The sequence below is a fragment of the Cetorhinus maximus genome, chromosome 15 (genome assembly GCF_964194155.1).
Source record: "Cetorhinus maximus chromosome 15, sCetMax3.hap1.1, whole genome shotgun sequence".
Classification (NCBI taxonomy): Eukaryota; Metazoa; Chordata; class Chondrichthyes; order Lamniformes; family Cetorhinidae; genus Cetorhinus; species Cetorhinus maximus.
In genome coordinates, this window is record NC_135893.1 from 95,456,275 (window position 1) to 95,474,245 (window position 17,971).

The 17,971-nt window shown below is 38.4% G+C and overlaps 1 protein-coding gene across 4 annotated transcripts in view; it reads right to left on the reverse strand.

The window, feature by feature from the left end:
* Window positions 1-602: 602 nt before the first annotated feature.
* Window positions 603-17,971, reverse strand: part of usp7 (ubiquitin specific peptidase 7 (herpes virus-associated)) — an 85,845-nt gene continuing 68,476 nt past the window's right edge. The window contains exons 22-32 of one of the 4 annotated variants that reach the window (XM_078559020.1): window positions 13,818-13,971; window positions 12,175-12,242; window positions 10,773-10,875; window positions 9,216-9,293; window positions 7,498-7,598; window positions 6,624-6,723; window positions 6,398-6,517; window positions 6,156-6,227; window positions 5,818-5,908; window positions 5,573-5,608; window positions 603-2,083 (exon numbers count right to left, since the gene is read on the reverse strand). In XM_078559020.1, the coding sequence (XP_078415146.1) occupies window positions 1,977-2,083; window positions 5,573-5,608; window positions 5,818-5,908; window positions 6,156-6,227; window positions 6,398-6,517; window positions 6,624-6,723; window positions 7,498-7,598; window positions 9,216-9,293; window positions 10,773-10,875; window positions 12,175-12,242; window positions 13,818-13,971 (1,030 nt within the window). In that variant the 3' untranslated portion in view covers window positions 603-1,976. Of the gene's footprint in view, window positions 2,084-5,572; window positions 5,609-5,817; window positions 5,909-6,155; window positions 6,228-6,397; window positions 6,518-6,623; window positions 6,724-7,497; window positions 7,599-9,215; window positions 9,294-10,772; window positions 10,882-12,174; window positions 12,243-13,817; window positions 13,972-17,971 lie in introns of all 4 variants that reach the window. The other 3 variants (XM_078559019.1, XM_078559021.1, XM_078559022.1) reach the window with 3 other exon arrangements.

Consider the following 17,971-nt stretch of genomic DNA (forward strand, 5'->3'; position numbering starts at 1 on the left):
TTTGCAACCCTAACATTCGGACACACCGAGACACTGAAACATATATAGCTCGAGTTAATAAGGAAAGCTCAAGATGAAAGATGCAAAAAATGCTGATTATCCATGGTCCAAGATTAGCAACAATTCAGGATTGAGTACCAATCCAAACATATAACAGTACTGCCAAAGGATTGTGAACAGATACTACAACCTCAACAAAATTTAAATCAGATGTTTGGAAAAAAAGTGACTGATACAAGGAGAACTGTGCAAGCAAGTACAGGTGTTACAGATAAGCAGTTTAAGTCAGTAAGTAGGATTACCATGAATGCCGAGTTTGGCAAATAGTCACAAGCAGCTAAGGAAGAAGTAGAAAAACATTTTAAGCATTGCTAAATATTACTATCCATGACACTATGCCATTACCAAAATAATCTAAGAAATAAAATGCTGCTTGAGCCCATATTTTGGTCTAAATCTACTTTATAATATTTAGCATTACAGGAAAATCTGCAAACCTATCCGAACAAATTTTTCCAGGTTGAAACACTTAACCAAAACGAAACTAGCCAAACAAAATAATCTCTCTTTGTGGGTACGCATAGCAAATAAATACAACAAAATTTTTATAGAAAATTTTATTCAACATACAACATTTTCCAGCAAAAAGGGAATATACAGGAAAAGATTTCATACACTGCTACGTGAATTAAAAAGATAAAGAGGGAAGAGAAATTAAAAGTTGTGAATTGCAGATTCTATTTTACTGCACTCAACTAGACACGCTGCTGCAATTAGCTTAAAAAAACCAGTCTGAAATAAAACTACACGCAATGAATATCAACATCAGTGACTTTACCTGCAGACTCCGCCATGGGAATTTATTCCTTCGAGTGTTAAAATTGTACATGTTCATCATTAAATATACAATTTTTTTTTGTATTTTTTAAAATTTTTACAAAGTCAACAGCTTACTACTTACGTTATTGAGCATGCCCTCTGTGCTAAAGGCTGTGTTTGTCATGTTATAATTTTTCACATCTCACCATGACAAAATAGAACACATTCAGATTTTTCAACTTTGCCCTTTCCAGCCACCATTGTGTTTTAAAACTGTTTCCCACAGGCAGCACAGTAAACCCCACCTACTCCAGCCAGTTACCATTAGGAAGTACTAATGGCCATAGCATCAAAATAAAACAAGCATAGCCAGACCTACAAACTCGCACCAGGCAGGATACAATGAGTACTGATTTATTATTGCCAAGGTGTTCTACAAAGAGTATGGGATGAACAAAAACCCAGATCATGTTTAAAAAAACAAATCAAAGACCACATTCAGCTGGGAGAAAAAAAAATGCATCTCCTTAATATTAAGTGCCAACAACGTGCAAGATGTAGTACAGACACCATTTATTAATGCTGTGAAAGTTGGTGGTGTTTACAAATTCACAAAAATTCTGAATTCATCCAAACTACCTAAATAAAGAAAAACTATCCAAATGACTGTAAACATGAACATGCTAGCTGCTTAAGTGTTCGAGAAGTTTCACAACACCTATAATTAGCAGCCAGCCAGAGATGTGAATCCTATGCCATCTGCTGTGGGTTATTCTAAAGGCATAGAACCATTTAGCAAATGACTAGCTGTTTCCTTACTACTCAGCTCCTTCGCTATGCTGCCATATTCCGGCCACATCTTTTCATCTTTAAAACAAGCAAGAATTCACATCCAACTGCATTGCCCTTTGAGTAGGTAAAACCATATCGTCTTTCCATCTGGAAAATAGGCAGTCAATAGATAGAGAAGCCAAACTGAACAGCCTCAACAAAATAAAATTAGCATCAGCAGCAAATCCTGTCGCTGAAGACTTCTGACAAGGTGCACGTGTACCAAAGTTCATTTTTACTGTTGTTGAATGGGTGCACACACTGTCTTTTTAATTTTTTAAACTTTTTTTTAAAGACACTCAATCCTGACTAGTCAGATATTGGTGTCAGTTGTGAATTTTGATCGCTTTTTCCAGGTATGCATAGCGACTTCTCTTTGGAGCTTTATTGAAGTGATCAAGCCCCAACCATGGCCTTGGCTGGGACATGTTACCTAGGAATAGAAACAGAAAACGTTATAAAGATCCTTTCATTAATACTGGTACTTTCAATTAGAGTTGTATTTACGTTCAATTGTACATCAAGAGTGAAATAAGTGACAATATTCACAACATTTGTAGACTCCAATAACTGCATCACCTACTAATTAGAGTCTCAAAAACTTTTTGAATTACTATAACCATTGGTATAGAGCCCCATGCAAATTAAACAAGGCTCCTGGAGAGCTTCATACAAGGCTGGCATAGCAACTTCTCAATTTGCAGAGATTCTGCTTCTAGTATTTGAAGAAACATTTGTAAAACTTCATGACGCAGATTCCATGGTTTTGGACAATAGTGCATTTTTTTGGGAGGGGAAAAACACGTGTTTCATTCCACCTATTTCTCAAAGAACACATTTGTATATTTCTCCTTCAAATTCCAGCCGTTGAAATTCACCAAGGAACAATGGTTGTCAAAAACGTATCTTTCTGAATTCAAGCAAAGCTGCCAATCATACATACAACTATGCCAGCATTTCCTGGGACTACCTCCCAGCAAGGTGCATCCAGTGGACATAAGGTTAAATCCATTTATTTTAACCAAGCATTTGCAGAACAATGCACACAGCTATCTGCAAGTGTTTCTGGCAACTTCAAACCATGTGCAATGAGCTATCAAAAACAATTAGTTTCATCTAAGTCAGTAATTTGTGACTCTCAGGCTGTTAAGTTAAGCAAACGCCAAAGATGTTGTGGTGCAAAGACAATAGAAATACAATCTGGACAAATTATACTGTCATAGCTGAGGGATATCCATGAGTACTTGGTAGTTACATTTTGTACAAATCAATTTTAATTCACACTGCCACAACTTAGTGTCTATCAAAATGCAGTTTCTGTAGCTTTGCTGCCACAAATGGTTGCTGATTCCCTTCCCATTCTGTAAGCTAATCATATCCCAACCAGTAGCTAGCTAAATTTCAGTAATACCCCTGTCAAAGATGGGGTTTCCCCAAACTGTAACTGCGCCAACCTTCATCTCAACTGTTTGGACTCTGCCAAGTGTGATTTGCCTGTACGGAGTGTGCATTCCGTATTGGGTAAACAAAGTTATAACTGCAAGTTTCTCAGTTATCTTGGTTTGGGGACTCAAATATGGCATAAATTTCTGGGTCAAGTCACCTAGCTGATCAAAACAAAAAATTCATCTTCAAGAGGTTCCCTCTCAGCCATCTTTCAAAGCTGAATAAATGTATTTTTCTAACATTTTCTCATAAGGCAACCATCTGACACTGGGGATCAGTCTCATGGCTCTTCTCTGTAATGTCTCCAAAGCTTATTGACCTGTTAACTGAACACAACAGTCAAATTGTGATCTGATCAGAATTCTTTATAGTTGAAATGTTGCCACCTTACTTTGGGATAGAGTTCAGCATTTAATTTGTTTGATTAGTTGTTGCTTCAGTGACAACTTGTTAAACACCATCTATTAATGTCACATAGATCTTTACTCTTCTGCATTCATTCACGGAGTGCAGATGCTGCTCACTTTTCTTTATTTGCAGTAGGTCACAGTTTCAAATCTCACTTCTAATATACCTCTGCCAACATTTTCCAGTATAATTTCCTACTCTCACATTTATAATGGAAAATGCCCATACAAACTTATGCAATAATTATATTATCCCACCATGGGATAAGGCGCTATGGCACCTTAATTTTTTTTTCAACTCCTAGCATTTCAGCCAGTACTGCAGAGAAAATCCAATGTTCCACCCAACACTAATTTTCAAATAGTCTCAAACTTTTCTACTTAAAATGACTACTGTTCACCCTGTTGACTCTGCCAGATCAGTTCTTCACACCCCTCGACACATCATCCTTCAGAATGCCTGTTTCTTTGCAAACAAGGCTCCTGCCGTGCCAAGACCACCAGATCACGCTTGGCCTGGCCTCTGATACTTTCTCCTCCTCTGAGTAACTCACCTATTTCCACCCCTCTTTCAAAATCGTGGTTCTCTATTTTTAAGTACAATAGGATATTTCAGTGAGAAATTTTCTCGCTGCTTTCCTCCCTCAGCCTCTGCAACGAATAACTTCTCATCCTTGATGATTTCAACCTCCATCCCAACTCATCGCATTCTCTGGGTTCACTGCCCTCTTAGCCTCTCTAAATCTCTATCTTCATGTAAACTCTCCAATCTATATTCATGGCCACACCCTTGACTGTGCCATCTCATATGGTCTTGTTTTGCCCATCCTACCAATTAAGAGATGTGGCTCTGATCACTGCCTTGCATTACTCACTATCTGCAACTCCCTTCCATGCCCCAACCCTACCAGCTTCTGTATCAGCCCTTGGGGAAAAAAAACTGCCCCGAATTCAATTACAGCTGCACTTTCAAAATCCCCATTATCTACACCTCTATCTCCATTTCCTCCTTGAAGACACTCATTAAAACCTACCTCTGATCAAGCTTTTGGTCATCAGATGTAATATGTCAGACATACTGGTGTCATAATTTGTTTTATAATACTCCTGTGAACAGCCTTGGGATGTTATCTTAAAGGCCTTAAAAAGTTGTTTTTTTTTTAAACATACCAAGGTGCTTCACAGAAGGGTTATCAGACAAAATTTGACATCAAGCCCCATATAAGAGATAGGACAGGCGACAAAAGTTTAGCGAAAGAAGATTTTTAAAGTAACAACTCAAAAGGAGCAGAGGCAGAGACACTCAGGGTGGGAATTCAGGAGTAATTGAAGCTCAGGGCTGCTGGCTCAATCATGATTTTCACACTGACATCAGGGAAGAAAAGATAGAGGATTTGGAGCAAGTATATTTATTGTAAATAGGGTCACTTGATTGCTTAGTTAAACACAGCCAGACCAACTGATCTTGAGTTGGCCAGTCACAGCATTGACAAGCCAAGCACCAACCAATTGTTATACGGTGATGCTTCCTGGAAAGTGTAGATTTATGCTGTACCATGGTTCATCTTTCTGATCCCTCAACAATTCAAAACGTTAGCATTACTCATTATCTTGTAGTCATATCCAGGAAAGAAAAGGGAGGGAAGGAGGGAAAGTAATGCTTTTTTGGCCTGAGTTCTCATTTCTTTTTATAACCACTTGTACAGATGTTTTGGGTAAGCTGAAGCCCATTACCCAGAAGCTACCCTTCCCCCCCATTTTTTAAAAAAAGACTGTAAAAATGGCAATGCCTGAAATTTTGAAATTGCTTTTGTAATTGGATTTGTCAGATATTTTAATTACAAAAGCTCTTCTAAAGTAGCTTGCAATTTACTATGCTATGAAAAGTATGTTGTTAAAACCTGACATCAGTTGCATAACTGTGTCCTGGTTTGGGATCACTTGTCAAGTCCGGAATTGCACTATGTTATGGATTTTGCTGTTAATTTCAATAGACATATTCTCATGCAAACACTCAGGTCACATGTACAGATGCAATTTTTATGATCTTCAGTCTCGCAAGAGCTTACCCGTTAACTGTAGAGAATCTGGAACTGGCCAGTCTTCTGCAAAAAAAGTCACGTATATAAAACTCCCACAAAAAGGTAACCCTCACTGCTGTCTAGATTTTTTTTTATAGATATATATAAAGCAATTATATCTCCATTTTTGTCAAAAAATACAGGAATCTATTCATTAGCACCATTTAAGTAATTGAAACCAATTCCTCTGATTCAGTGGTGAGAAAACAAATTTGCACGTTGTTGCTACTTACTGGGCTGAGGCTCAAAATCCTTCAGGTTGATTTCATATTCATCTTCATTTATGTATTGGTGCCGACCCATCATCACAATTGCAAATTTGAACTTGAAAAGAGAAATAAATTTTAATACTAAAGGATTCCAAACAAGAGGAGTGAACACTATACTGGATGACCTCAGGAATCAGTCCTTGCGCTTACTGTTGTTCAATATTAATTTTCTGGGTCTTAAGACAGACTTTGATTACGAGCCAACTACAATGGGTACTTACTGTTTTCTCAGCTCGTTTAAAGAAACAGCAAAATACAAGCAAAATACTCAAAAGAAAATGGCCAAGATTAGCTGCTTTTACCTTTTCAAATTCCTTCTCTTGAACTTCTAGCATGGCCTGAATTCGCTTCATAATTTCCCTGAAGGGCTCGCTCTGAAATTTTAGAAAACACATGAACTCAGCTCAATCTCAGAACAAAAACATTCTCAAACCTTCTTGTGCAACATTTCTGCACTTCAAAGCTTTGCATTAGGCAACAGCTAAAAGAACCAAGTATGTGCTAATCAAATGCTCTGCAAAGAGCACAGAATTAGGCACCTTACCTGGCATATCCGCAACAAGAATGGAATTCCAAAAGTGCCAAAAACTTCTTTGTGAAAATGTGCCACTGGGATCAGTAACTCATTCTCTTTGTCCAGATCAACTTGATCTAGTGGGACCTCCTGAAAAGATATTCAAATAAATGAGTACACTAACTGGAAACTGTTGGTTTAAAGAAAATATTTACGGCTTTCCACAAAATAGTTTGATATCGAATACATAACATACCTCTATCCTGAATGTACGGCTGGTTGCTGGAGATAAGCATTCTAACAGCTCATCTTCTTGATGGACTCCAATTATTTTGTAGCTTACTATTTCCAGTAGCCTGAAAGCAAACACACATCATAGCTTAAAATCGAAAAACAGTCAAGTTGTTAAAATTTAATCCAGACTGTTTCAGGGTCCAAAGATGACTGCTCAGAGTTGCGCCAGCCCAAGATGACTGGCCTCCTAGTTAATCAGGAATGGGTTGCCAGATTTCTAATCCCACATTTTAAGGCAGTTTTCAGAAACTGCACCAGAAATGTCATGCAAAACATTGTCACTTGTGGAACCAGCTTGAACATGGTAGCAATTTAAAGTACCTTAAAAACACAGACAGAATGTAATTAAAATGCTTTCACTCTTTGTGCCCCAAAAGATATGCGCTTATTTAGCATCCAAGCATCGCTTTCCTCTGGTAACAACGTTAAAAATTAAAAGCATTATCTAGACATTTTTGAAGGTGCCACTACTCTCACACTTGCACCTAATTTTGCTGAAACAGAATAGATGTGTTGGGATACGAGATTCAGAATGTAATTACCTTTATATTAAAATGCGTAGATAGCACATCCAATTTTTTGTAAAACAGGTTATGTTAATTGTTAGCTCAAAAAAACAACTTTTGGTGGATCCTGACACATTACACGTTGGGGTTCTTGCAGACACGGCTATATCAAAGTAGACCACCAAAGTCTGAACAGCTTAATGTGGATGCCTTCCAAGGCCACATACTGGAACAAGCTCAGACTCTAACTCATCTGCACCATCTGTATTAACAGTAGAGTTCTCTCAAAAAAGCACGTTCTATGGAATAACTCACTACACGTATTCTTACCTTAGTTTACTGGAACCTTTTTCTGACAATTCTACAGCTTTCTTACATTCTTCCAATAAGTCACGCACGCAGCCATGCTTATCTGGATATAGTGTTATCTCCTGTAATACAGTAAATTGTTCAAATTGGTATTTTACTGAATGATCTACTTAAAATTTCAAGCCCGAGTAGAATCTTGCAAAATATTAACAAGTGAAGAATGTTTTGAGCTAGATTCTTAGTATAATAGTATGTTCATCAATTAATTACTCAAATGAAAGTTAAATCGGTTGACTAGTACTTGTATTTTGGGGCTATACTTTGGTAGTAATGACAAACTTGGATGTTGAAAAGTAATTAAAAAAGGAATAACCGTATATAGTCACGTGCCCAAATTTCTAGGTATGATCCCTGTGGAAATGAGGGTTCCTACTACTTGTGTACCTTGATGCCCTGCGCTGCTTGTGGGGTCAGTAAATGAACTAAAACTGCTTTTTGGTGAGCATGGGATATATTACTTACTTGGGCCAAAGGCAAGGATGAGGAGCTGATGGAATGTGTGATGTACACTCAGCCATGTCTTTGATGCTTTGGGAGATTTGTGGCCACTTGCGTTTATTTCTAAATGATACTAACGGGATTGCAAGGGCAGTATAACCATGGGAATCAAGTTAGCCCAATAACCATGGTAGCAATGATCAGAAGAGATCGAGAAGAGTCAAGTACATTTTTCTCTCACCAAATTGTTCTTCTGATGTCATTTGTATGCATCATTGATACACTGATTTGGTGGCAGAAGAGGTCAAAGGTAGAATTAGTATAAAGTTTTGAGCAAGCCAACTGTACATTGCACTCATCCTGGAAATGTGACGCATGGAAATTAACCAAATTCTGCACTATTCTAACTGATGTGCGTACACTTCAATATTTAAAGTAATGAGGAGTGAATTAGAATTAGTCTTAATGTCAGCGCCCAACTCAGTTGTGAATTTTGAATTACTACCAAAAACAATGGTTTCAGTCTTCCCAATATTTAATTTTACCCTATGAGAACTCTTCCCCTTGTCAACATTGAAAATCTAATTATAACTACACTTCATATATGACTATATTCTTTAAAAAAAGCATAGCCAAGATCTAATTCAAATTCAATGTAATGCATGTATCTGGTCCTGTGTACCTGCAGAGAGCCATATGTAGATATACATAGGTCACAGAAATTTACTTGCCAATTGCTTTGGTTTCCAATTTGTAGATGTAGTCGTGCAATGGAGGGAGAAAGGGCAACTGAGCTTCCATGGGATGGAGCTTGCCAAGTGCATCCTGTTGATTTTTCCTCTCCGGTGCAAACCTTACTGTATACTTTTTTATTTTTATTCGTTCATGGGATGTGGGTGTCACTGGCTAGGCCAGTATTTATAGGCCATCCTTAATTGTCCTTGTTCAGAAGGTATTTAAGAGTCAGCCACATTGCTGTGGGTGTGGGGTCATTTGTAGGCCAGCCAAGGACAGCAGATTTCCTTCCCTAAAGGACTTTTATATGCACGTGCTGGCAAGTGTATGCAGGTAAATAATGGTGTTTGTGTGAGATTGCGAGAAAAGGGAAAAATGAATCTTATCCTCAGCTGTACTCAAGATTTTAATTTCGATCTTTTCTATAATTAAATCTGTTTAAATTCTATAACATTGTTAAATGTCTGGCTGTTAAATCTCAATGCAACAGAAAAATTGATATTCACCTCTTCCCTATAACTACTGTTGAGCCATATACATTTGAAACTCCGTCTGTTTTCAAAGTCTGTGATCTTCATTTTCAGCTATATACAAAAAAAAAGGTAAGCAAGATTTGCTGCATTGTCTTTGCAGTGTAAACTGTGGAACACATTGTAATTAAGGTTGTTTTAAAATATCAAAGAATACAGCACAGAAACAGGCCATTCGGCGCAACCAGTCTGTCAGCATTTACACTACACTTGAGCTTCCTCTTTTCTTTCTTTCCTGGGATGTAGGCCAGACCAGGTTAAGGACAGCAAATTTCCTTCCCTAAAGGACATTATTAAGCCAGATGGATTTTTACAATTGGTGATAGTGGTCATGGTCACCAGCTTTATATTCCATATTTTATTAATTGAATTTAAATTCCATCAGCTGCTGTGGTGAGATTTGAATCCAGTGCCCAGAGCATTAGCCTGGGCCTCTGGATCACTATTCCAGTGATGTTACCATTAAGCCACCATCTCCCTCTATTAGAATAATCCTTTCTTCCCTTTTCCCTCATATGCTTATCCAGTCTCCCTGGAAATATCTCTCTGGTATTCACCTCAACCACTCTGCAATTATGGTCGAAGTAAACAGCACAAGCCTTTAAAGTCCCTAATGGTTATAAAGACAAGCTAGTCACTCACATTGCATCTATTTTCCATAATAAATAATGCAGAGGTTAGGCTGCTGAACTTGGTTTCATTTTACCTTTTCCAACTACTTAAGATTTCCAAATTAAAAATATTCCAAGAAACCAAGCTAGATCTTTAAACTTTTAAGTTTTCATTTCCCATCCATTGCAGAGGGGCAATATAAACCCAAATATCTCAAATTGAGGTATCTATACTGTTTCAAATCCATGACATACTAACACCACCTTTTGAGGTTGTCTAGGGAGCTTTCCACACCCCTCCCCCCACAGAATAGGTGACAATTACATAGATTCTTATAAAATTTCTTGCTTTCAATTTCCAGGCCAGCCAGAGATGCACCCACAATAAAAATGCCAAGTAAGCTTCAAATATTTAAATGGAGGTGCAGCAATTTTTCTAGACTGACAGAGCCAGAAAAGGAACCAGGTTCCTTTTGCAAAAGGGTTTGATAAAAGTTCCAATATATTTGAGGGTCAGGTCTTTAAAACAAATCTTCGAATCAGCTTAAAAATAAATCTCTGCCTTTTTGATCAAGTTGCCCATCACACCTGCAAACACACAACCTTTTTAAGTCCTGTCCTAAATCAAATTCGAATAAAACTCCACAATGATTTACAACTAAGAACAGAAGGCAAAATTGCCACTAACTCCATAAGCTTGAAGATTAAGTTATTCCACAAGTTGACAGTACTCAGTAAAACAAAATTAGAAGTAATGCACAAGGCTATCAAAAATTTGACAGCTTTGGAATACAACAGGAATAGGTTAATTTCAGAATAGATGCAAGTAAATATACTTAGGCTTGCAAATTATAAGCTTTATCTATCAAATTACCTCAAGTCCTTTCCACATGTAGCAGAGGTTGAGTACAAACATACTTACTTGCTGATAATAGAGTTTCTTTGGTTGCCTTGGCTTGAAGAACTGCAGCAGATCTCTAAGTGTGCCTTCATAATTATGCCTAAGAGGATTACCCGGCCCATCCCTGTAACTTTTAACAATAAAATTCTTTAATTTTTGGCAATTTTAAGAGCACTACATCAATGTCAAATGAATATTTTTAAAAGTCACAGATTGCAAATGAAACAAAAACTGACACGTAAACTACATCCAATGCTTAGGCACAGGTAAAGGTGGGAAATAATCTTATTTTTGTTTTGTATACTAAATTTACAGCTTTAATCCCACTCTCACTGCCCACCCCTTTAAAATCACGTCGCTGGCAAATAAGAAGCTCCCTTAGATTCCTTTTGCAAAAGGGTTTGATACAAGTTCCATGTATTTGAGGGTCAGGTCTTGAAAACAAATCTTTGAATCAGCTTAAAAATAAATCTCTGCCTTTTTGATCAAGTTGTCCATCACATCTGCAAACACACAACCTTTTTAAGTGTACACCAATTCCCAATATTTGTCCTAAATCAAATTCGAATAAACCTCCAAAATGATTTACAACTACGAACACTAGCAAATAATGAGTTTACAAGCTTCCTTACAAAACAGAATAGATTTACAATTTAACTTGAGCACCTTACATAACAATCAGGCACTCCAGATTAAGTACAGCAAAAATATTTCAGAAACCCCTTCTATCCCATCATGTGTGTTTGACAACCATCTTTGGAATATGTCCACAAAGCAGCCTTTTCTTCCATTTCATGCATTAGCTGCGTTATCTTGGTAAAGCTATAAAATTAAATGTCAATTTGTGCTGAATTATGGCCAATTCTCCAAAACGGATGCTTGTGTGCTCGGAAATAGATCACGGTTGACCCAACTTACTTCACACATGAAGGAACTTTACCAGTCAACAGAAAGACAAATCTGATCCAAACAGTTCAGGCTGTATTCATGTTCGACTGAACAATATCAGCTTCTTACAAAAATATATGTTTGCGCGCTGAATGGTCTCACAAAGACTAAATCATGAGCATACTGGTGATACTGCTGCAGCAGATTTAATCATTTGCACTGCACAGGTTTCCAACCTGTTAATTGTGTTCAAGATTTTATTTTACTTAGTTCATTAACTTGCAGCTCTAACGGACTGATGACATAGGACCTACATTTGAAATTGGCATGTGAGATTGAGATTAATTACCAGAAAATAGCTGATTTCAAACAAAGGATTCATTATCCCACATAATAGCTACTATGGCTAAGAATGAGAAAACAACTAAAATTACTAAGGATTCACTACTGTGTATGAAAGTTAGGAAAATAAATATAGCCACTGATAAAAGTTTTCTGAGAAAGAAATTTAAATTGTGATGTTACGCAGTCTTACCCTTGAGACTTGAAGAACTGAAGCAACATTGGGTCAGTGTTTAGTCGCTGTGCTACCGTCTTGGCAACCTACCAAGAAGAAAAATCAGAATTTCAAACTGCCTGTTTTTAGTGGAGACTCATTACAAATGGACAATGCAAAAAAAGTGTCCCCAGCACTGTAGTTGGGGTACTTTCATCATGGAACGCTATATAGAATAAATTTTCTATTCCAAATCATTTTGTAATCAAAATTTGTTGCACGATTCAGAAATTTTAGGATTTGTAACTTTTAAATGTTTGTTATAGTGGCCCTATTAAGAAAATGCCAAAATAAATTAAAAGGGCAAGTTAATACAATCAATTATCTATACTCAATGTCTCATTGCTGTTTCGTAAGGTTTCAAAATATGATATTCAAACAAACCTAAAATTGTACAGTAAGGCTAAAGGCCAAACTCTCAAGGCCAAAACAAGTCTTTGCAAGAACGTTTTTAGCACAGTCTTGTATCTTCTTTAAACTTTCAACTGACTGGGCTACATTAGCTTCATTTCATAATTTTGGAATATGTGTAACGTCACATTTTGAAGTTGAAGAGATAGGACGGGATTGCCATCAAACTCCGCCACTCTTCCTGGCCACAGTGAGGCCGATTGCTACCTTGGCATCCTGTTTGACTCCCAAGATTAGCTTCCAACCCCCATATTCGCTCCACTGCCAAAGTCTTCTACTCCCACCTCCATAACTTGACTTGACTCTGCCCCTGCCTCAGCATATCTTGTTGCTAAAAAATCCTCATCCATAATCTTATTACTAAACTTGGCTATTCCAATGCTCTCCTGGACAGCCTCCCATCTTCCACCCCCATAAACTTGAACGCATCTAAAACTCTGCTCCCCATGTCACAACTTACACCAAGTCCCGTTCATCCATTACCCGTGCTCCCGGCACCCAGTCTGAGAACACTGAGTTAACAAGTCTTATCATCGTTTTCACATTCCCCATAGAACTCCCATCAGTCACCCCCACAATCTCTATACTCTTCCAATTCTGCCCTCTTGTGCATGTTACAAATTTTAACCACACCCCCACCAGCAGCTGCACATTCAGTTGCTGAAGCTCTGGAATTCTCTCCCTAAACCTCTTTCGCTTCAAGGTGCTCCTTAAAACTTACCACTTCAACCTGCCCTAGTGTGGGGGGGGGGGCAGGGAGTTAAAATTTTGCTTGATAACCCTCCCCAAGTGCCCTGGGACTTTTTAACTACGCTAAAGGTGCGTTATAAGTGCAAGCTGTCATTAATGATGTGTGTATAACTAAAAGAAACTGACGAGTCACTTAACACAACCATTATGGCCACCACCAAAAATCAACTTTTACTGAAGCAAATATGCTATTGTTGAAGCAATAGAGTTGCATTATTTGCAAAAGTTGCAACAATAAAAGTGATTTAGAAAATCTACAACTTACATCATATATGAGCCATATATACATTTTTAAAAAAAACTCTACACATTAAAATGAATTGCTAACTCAATGAGCATTACTCCACTTTTCAGTTCTGGTTCAATATGCCCACATTAGTCACATTGAGATAAGGAGTCTAATTTTTAAATACACCTACTGTTTAATCCTCACAAGTGAACTGCTGTCAAAGCTCTCGTACCTGGAAGTAGTTCATTCTATTAGACAGAGTGACCACAAAGCCCGGGTCATTGGGAATAGTCTTGTCGCAAAAGATGACATCAACGCGATGGTACAGATCTCGGAAATAATCTTTTGCAGTTGGTAACTCACTCGAGTCATTTTCTGGATCATCCCTGAAAACCAGTCAGAAAAGAATTAGTGACTTTAGCTGTCCAAAGGTGACTTCTGCTCCAAGATGTATGCTAACATTTTCAAAACAAAGTTTCAGCATCTGTGCCACACAGTCACAAAAATTTGCATTGTTTGTGAAACCATAATTGTAGATTTGGCTTAGGTTTTACAATTTTACCATTAAGGGTACTGCATTCACTTAATATTGAGTGTGAAAAATCAAGGTCATTGTGCTCAAACATTATTGAAGTGCATGCAATGTGAACCATCAGAATTATTTCAAACGCGTTATTTGGACTTTCCAATCCATGTTCAGGCCTACCCAGCCACATGAAACGGAAAAAGGCCATTTTTGCATCGTTATATGGAGATCAGAGTCCCAATACTAGTAACCAAATACATATCACTGGCTAAAATTAATTTCTGCACATTATATAGGTATCTTTGGATAGGAAGTAAAGAATAGATAGCAAATTCTAACTTGTTAACAGTAATGTTTCAGCCGTGTGTTTTTGTTCAGCTGGAAACAAATTGATAATGCCTTATAATGATTGAGTCCCTCTTTCCCTATCTCTGCTGGCTGTAATAATGTTTATAATTAAAGATATGCCAAGAACACAAATGGGCACCACACCTACTGTATGAAAAGTGGAGTTAATAAACTGGTTGCAAACATGTATAAGTCAACATCAATCGATTACATGTACAATCTATTCCTTTTATTATGGAATTTCCAATTTGCATTTATGGAACACCTTTTATGTAGTAAAACATCCCAGGTCATTTATCAGGAGTGTTATCAAACAAAATTTGACACCACGCCACATAAGGAGATGTTAGGTCACATGAAAGAGGTTTTAAGGAGTCTTAAAATGAGGAAAGTGGCAGAGAAGTTTAGGAAGGGAATTCTAGAGCTTAGGGCCTTGGCATCTGAAGGCATGGCCATCAATGGTGGCATGATTAAACTCTGGGTTGCTCATACAGCCAGAATTATTCAGGGAGCGCAGATATTCAAGAAGGTTGTATGGCTGGAGAAGATTATAGAGATAAACGGGGAGAGGTTTGAAGATGAGGTCGAAAGAATTTTAGAATTGAGACGTTGCTTAACCAGAGGACAACGCAGGTCAACGAGCAAAGGATGCTGGGTAACACGATTTGGTTTAAGTAGGACAGGGTCATCCACAATTCTGCGGCCTAAGTTTAGAGGGCAAATTGCGAAAGGCTAACTATGAGTGCATTGAAATAATTAAGTCTAGAGGTAACAAAAGCATAGAAGTGGTTTTAGCAGCAAAACAGTTGAGGAGCTGAGTCGGGCAATGTTAAGGTGGCAGAAATAAGTGGTTTTAGAATTGGCGCAGAAGTGGTCAGAAGCTCATCTCAAGGTCAAATGTCACACCAGGGTTGCAAACAGATGTTTCTGCCTCAACACTGTTGCCAAGGAGAGGGATGAAGTCACGAGCTAAGAAACAGAGTTTGTGGCAGGGACCGAAGGCAAATGGTTTTAGTCTTCCTAATATTTAGTTGAAGGAAATTTCTGCTTAATCAGTATGGATGCTGGACAAGCAGTCTGATAATTTATGAACAGTGTAGGTATCAAGAGCAGTGGCATAAGGTAGAACTGGGTGTCATCACTGAGCATGTGGAAAACGACTTTTTGGATGATGTCGCTGTGAAGCTCGATGAGAAACTGCAGGGGGTGGGAGGAGGCAAGGCTAGGTTCTTAGGAGGTACCAGGACAGGACACCAGAAGTGACAGTCCTCCGAGAGCAGGCAGGGAAGCCATTGCAGGTGATTTGCTGGCTCTAACTGGATAGATAAGAATTGAACCAAGTGAGTGCAGTCCCACCCAGCTAGATGATGGAGAGACATTGGAGAAGAATGGTGTGGTCAACTCTGCCAAAAGCTTCAGACAAGCTGAAAATAATGGAAAGGGAATTCACCTTTGGTACACCTTTGGAAGTGGGAGAAAAACCTGACTGGAAGGTTTCAAGCTTGAAGCTCTGGGAAAGATGGGCAGGCATACAGAAAGTAAGAACACACAACGACTTTGGACTGGAAAGGGAGTTTGGAGATAGAGCATGAGTTTACTTTGGTTTTCAACAAGGACAGATGGGTCAACTCGACAGAGGAAGAGGGATATTGGGGGGGTGGTGGAGAGAGAACTAGAGATAAAGCAGAGATGGACTGAGGACATTTAAAAGCAAAAACAATACCAGGCAAGAAAAACTATGGAATATTTCATAGATCTATCCCATTGAGGAAGGCAAGGTAGATTCTGGCTGCTACAACAGTCCTCAGAGCTTCTGTGCTGGGATAGAAGTTGTGAAGTGGCAGCAGACCAATTTTGACTACTGGGATCATCATGTAGGGTATCACCACTGAACTGTGATGCCCCACAGGTGAACAACAAACTGGCAATCATTGCCTGAAACACAAGCCTGCTGAGTCACTAACTGCTTTCAACATAAGAAAAAGATGGAGGGTGATGTGCAGTAAAGAAATAAAAGACCCATAGATAAGTGTACCATGTTTCAAGAAAATACATTGAAGTGTGAAGATGATATCCCATATTGTGGAAGTAACTGAACTACAGACACATTAGTTGTGCATTAAACACAAAAAGGAGGTGGAGATAATTTCTTGCAAGCATATTGACATGTGGGAGAACTAGCTCACGCAACATTCGCAAACTCCATGTACTGATCTCCTGCATGCAGTCATGTATTCAGACTAGTAAAGTTATTGGCCAATTACCAGAGGGTTATGGATGCTCCATTGAGTATATTCAAGGCTGAGATCAATAGATTAATGATATCTCAAGTAAGTATGGCATATGGGAAGTGGGCAAGAAAAGTTGAGTTTGAGGTAGAAGATTAGCCACGATTGTACTGAAAGGCAGAGTAGGCTCAAGGTGCCAAATGGTCTACTCCTGGTCCTATTTCTAATGCTCTCACAAGCATGCAAGATTTTAATAGAAGGACCCAACACTGCGATTCACTATGTTAACCAAGTTTCAAATTCAATACTACTGATTGTTTTAAATGTTATAGTTAAATTTGAGGAAATTAAGTAACATTGGAGGCTACGTGACAGTCCAGTGTACCTCTACCAACAACAGTACTAGAGCTCGACCCACTAGCAAGTTTTCTGGTTTCCATTTCTCCCTCCAGCATTGAATAGTACATATAGTAAGGAGAAACATGCAAAGACTAGGCAATTTCATTACCCAATGTGGAAGCAAGCTGTGGTCTGGAGCCTGTCACAAATGAGCAGTAACTCACACTGGTGTTTTGTGCGTCTGCAGGATGGATTACATTTTGAGCTGGGGTAGCATATTTTGATACCTGCAAAATGCTGGAAAAATAAGGTGGAATATGCTTTCAGCCACCAGATTGGAAAAAAATAGTTACAAGCATCCAGTGTCACTGTTTACAGTTGAGTTTTCAATTTTTGAAAAATACTCACTAAAAAGAAAACCAAACTGTAGGCAGCATCACTGCAAACTTTAACTAGAACGTTAAGTTTTTGTAGAAATGTAGCACTCATTGCAGATCTCTAGGTGCTTTCCCCAGCTCAAACCACAATTATATAGACCACTGGCCCCAGTTGTTATATAAACAACTTAGTGTCAATAGCAAGTTAAAAAGATCATAAAGTCCCAGGTTGAATTCCTGGTTCATACCTAAATTAGTGGATTACAGTGGGACAGGAGCTGGGACCCTACAATTAACTTCAGGGATCGTGGGTTAGTTAGCTAGTTAGGAAGGAGTAATCCCATACCAAATACCATTCATTAACTTTTGCTGGAAAGTGCACCTATGTGGACTTTGACAGAGGACAAAATCTGGCTTAGTCGGACACCTTCCACTGTTGAATAACTGTCCAAACAGTGGGCTATTTGGGTAACACAGTTATATTAACAGACTGTTGGCACCGGTGGCATCTTACCCCATCAAGTGGCAATATCATCATGGAAGGGGATAGGAAAACTGGCATGACAAA